Source organism: Carlito syrichta, unplaced genomic scaffold (genome assembly GCF_000164805.1).
Source record: "Carlito syrichta isolate Samal-C Ts95f unplaced genomic scaffold, Tarsius_syrichta-2.0.1 Scaffold301018, whole genome shotgun sequence".
Classification (NCBI taxonomy): Eukaryota; Metazoa; Chordata; class Mammalia; order Primates; family Tarsiidae; genus Carlito; species Carlito syrichta.
In genome coordinates this window covers 195,536-199,043 of record NW_007245114.1, presented here as the reverse complement: position 1 = coordinate 199,043, position 3,508 = coordinate 195,536, and the positions used below count along the sequence as shown (strand labels likewise).

At 44.8% G+C, this 3,508-nt stretch overlaps 1 protein-coding gene across 2 annotated transcripts in view; it reads right to left on the bottom strand.

The window, feature by feature from the left end:
* The window catches only part of KDM4A (lysine demethylase 4A), a 55,368-nt gene that overhangs the window by 47,681 nt on the left and 4,179 nt on the right, over window positions 1-3,508 (bottom strand). For both annotated transcript variants that reach the window (XM_008054745.1, XM_021710744.1), the window contains exon 3: window positions 664-839. In XM_008054745.1, coding sequence (XP_008052936.1) covers window positions 664-839 — 176 coding nt within the window. The remainder of the gene's footprint in view (window positions 1-663; window positions 840-3,508) is intronic.

Sequence of the window (3,508 nt, the reverse complement as noted above, 5' to 3'; positions counted from 1 at the left end):
AGGCAATCCACTCACCTCAGCCTCCCAAAGTGCTGGGATTACAGGCTGAGCCACCGAGCCCGGCTCCCTGTCTCTTTTTAAAAAAAAATTAGCCAGGCAAGGGGGCATGCAGCTGCAGTCCTGATTCCTTGGGAGGCTGAGGCAGGAAGATCACTTGAGCTCAGTAGTTTGCAGCTGCAGTGAGCAATGATAGTGCCACTGAATTGAGTGCCAGAGTGAGATCCCATCTCATTAAAAAAAGGCTGGGCATGGTGGCTCACACCTATAACCCTCACACTTTGGGAGTCTAAGACAAGAGGACTGCTCAAGGAGGCCAGGAGTTCGAGACCAGCCTAAGCAACACAACAAGATCATTCTCTTAAAAAAAAAAAAAAGCCACTGGGCATGGTGGTAAGTGCCTATAGTGATTGTGCCACTCCCCTCCAGCCTGGGTGACAGAGTGAGACCCTGACTCAAAAATAAAAATAAGAAAGAAAATAGGTTTAGACTGTGACACTGGCCTGAGAGGAGGAAATGCTTCCATAACAAGCAGAGAGGGAGACATGAGCTAAAACAGAGAGAGGACATTGTTGTTTGGCAGGACAGTAGCTGTCTTGAAGATACTATGAGGATGGGACCCTGGGTCCTGGGTGCTATGACAGTTAAGAAAGGGCTTCCACTCACTTATCACTGTTGGCTATCTTGCGGAACTCACGAACAGTCATGGCTTTCTTCTGTATGTTGTACTGAGTGAAGAGGCCAGACTGCCCCGTTACCAGTTGTTGGATGGGGGCAGGAATGATCAAATCATCAATATCATCATAGGATATTCGGGGTTTCCACTCTTTTGGAGGAACAACCTGTGGAGAACACAAGAAGCAGAAACAGATGAGAAATCTGGCAAGTCAGTCTGAGTCCAGTAAGTATGTGGATGGCTACCCAACCTAACAGTTGATTTTACTAAAAAGTCACTTCGACTTACCTACTGTCACCCAAACACTGGCAGTCACAGTCATCCTAACCCTAATCTACTTTTGCCACCAACTAGCTGCATGGATGTAATGACCTAGAGCAAGTAATATTTGTTCCCACCCTCAGTATATTCTCTGGGCACCAAGATAGGATATTAAAGAGTTGGTTCTCTCTCAATCTAATCCAGAGCTCTTTAAAAAACAAACTGACTAAAAAAATAAAAACAAAATTTTACTTGATTTGGTCAATTCTGCACTCATAGAGTTTCCTTCTCTTGCACCAGGTTACAGTCTATTACAAAGAAGTGTAACATTATTAAAAATCCAATCTTGAATAGTTATATAAATTAAGATAGATCCATTTGGCAGAAAATTATATATTTTTTAATTTAATTAGTGAATAGTATCTACATTTTACGGAAGGGAAAAAACAAACATATACATGCAGATGTATGTGCTAGTATTTGCATAGGGCAATAGTGGAAGGATATATAAGAAAATGTATATAAGAAAATGTAGAGAAAGAAATACGAGTAAGACTTTATACTACCTACCTTCTAACAGCATACTGCTTTCACTCACATTAAGTATACTGCTTATTCTAGTAATAGTAAATTAACAAGCCAGGTGCAGTGGCTCATGCCTGTAATCCTAGCACTTTGGGAAGAGGAAGAGAGAGGATTGCCTGAGCCTGGGGTTCGAGACCAGCCTGAGCAACATGGTGAGACCTCGACTGTACAACAGATCAAAAAAATTAGCCAGGTTTGGTGGTGCACACCTGTAGTTACAGCTACTTGGAAGGTTGAGGTGGAAAATCACCTGAGCCCAAAAGGTTGAGGCTGCAGTAGCTGTGAGCGTGCAACTGCATTCCAGTCAGCCATGGCAGCAGATTTAAGACTCCAAATCAAAAATAAAAATAAAAAAATAAATTAACAAGATAATATGTCTGATATATTGACTAAAAATGAAGAACGAGTTGAATCCATAACTGACCTAGAGGGAGAAACATATGTAGTTAAGTTAAAAAAAAAAAAAAGGGCTGGGCACAGTGGCTCAGCCTGTAATCCCAACACTTTGGGAGGCTGAGGCAAAAGGATTGCCTGAGCCTGGAGGTTCGAGACCAGCCCGGGTAGCTTGGTGCGATCTCGTCTCTACAACAATAAAAAAAACTAGCTGGGCGTGATGGCATGCATCTGTAATTCCAGCTACGTGGAAGGCTGAGGCAGAAGTATCACCTGAGCTCAACGGATTGCCTGAGCACGAAGGATCACATGAGCCCGAAAGATCGCTTGAGCCCAGCAGGTCGAGGCGGCAGTGGCCATGAGCGTGCTACTGTACTCCAGTCTGGGTGACAAAGAGTGAGATTCCAACTCAAAAAAAAATAGGGACAAACAAGCCAATATAGGAATGTACGTGGCATAATCCCAGTCTCTTTTAAAAACAAATAACACTACCTTACACGTGCATATTTGTGTAAATGAAGAGAAGAGTGTGGCAGGAGCGATGAACCCTGACTACCTTAAGGAGACAGCACAGGAGAAGGCATGTAAAGATCAGTCTTTTCAGCCGGTTCGGTGGCTCAGCCTGTAATCCTGCGCCTTTGGGAGACTGAGGTGAATGGATTGTCTGAACCCGCGGGCTTGAGACCCGCCTGAGCAACTTGGCGAGACCTCATCTCTACAATAAATCAAAATGAGCCGGGCGTGGTAGCGCACGCCTGTAGTTCCAGCTACTTGGAAGACTGAGGTGGAAGGATCACCGGAGCCCAGCAGTTCGAGGCTGCGGTGGCCGGGAGCAGCCACTGCACTCCAGTCTGGGCGACAGAGTGAGACTCCAACTCAAATAAAATAAAAAATAAAAAAAAAAAAAAGATCAGCCTTTTCTTTCCATGTCTTCATTACTTAACTTACAATAATAAACATTTTTTTTGTAATTTTTTAATCTAATAGAGAATAACCAGGCCAGGTACAGTGGCTCACATCCATAATCTCAGCACTCTGGGAGGCAGAAGCGAGAGGATTGCCTGTGCCCATGGGTTCGAGACCAGCCTGGGCAACATGGTGAGACCTCACCTCTTACAATAAATCAAAAACTTAGCTGGGCATGGTGGTGCATACTTGTAGTTCCAGCTACTTGAAAGGCTGAGGGAGAAGGATCACCTGAGCCCAGAAAGTCAAGGCTGCAGTGGCCGAGTATGCCACTGTACTCCAGCCTGGGTGACAGAGCGAGACTCCTACTCAAAAGAAACCAAGAATAACCAAAAAACCCAACACGTTGTGAAAACCTGCACTGCAGGCCCTGCTTCGCCTGCCTGCTGTTATTAACCTGGCAGTGGCTGTCTGAAGTCTCAGGGGAGTCACCAGGGTCTGATAGTTCTCAGTTTTATAATCAATGTTTTTGCCTTCTGTCTTCATACTGAAAACATAACACACATTGGGAGGCTGAGGTGAGTGGATTGCATGAGCCTGCGGGTTCGAGACCCACCTGGGCAACTTGGCGAGACCTCATCTCTACAATAAATCAAAAAATTAGCCGGGCGTGGTAGCGCGCGCCTCTGA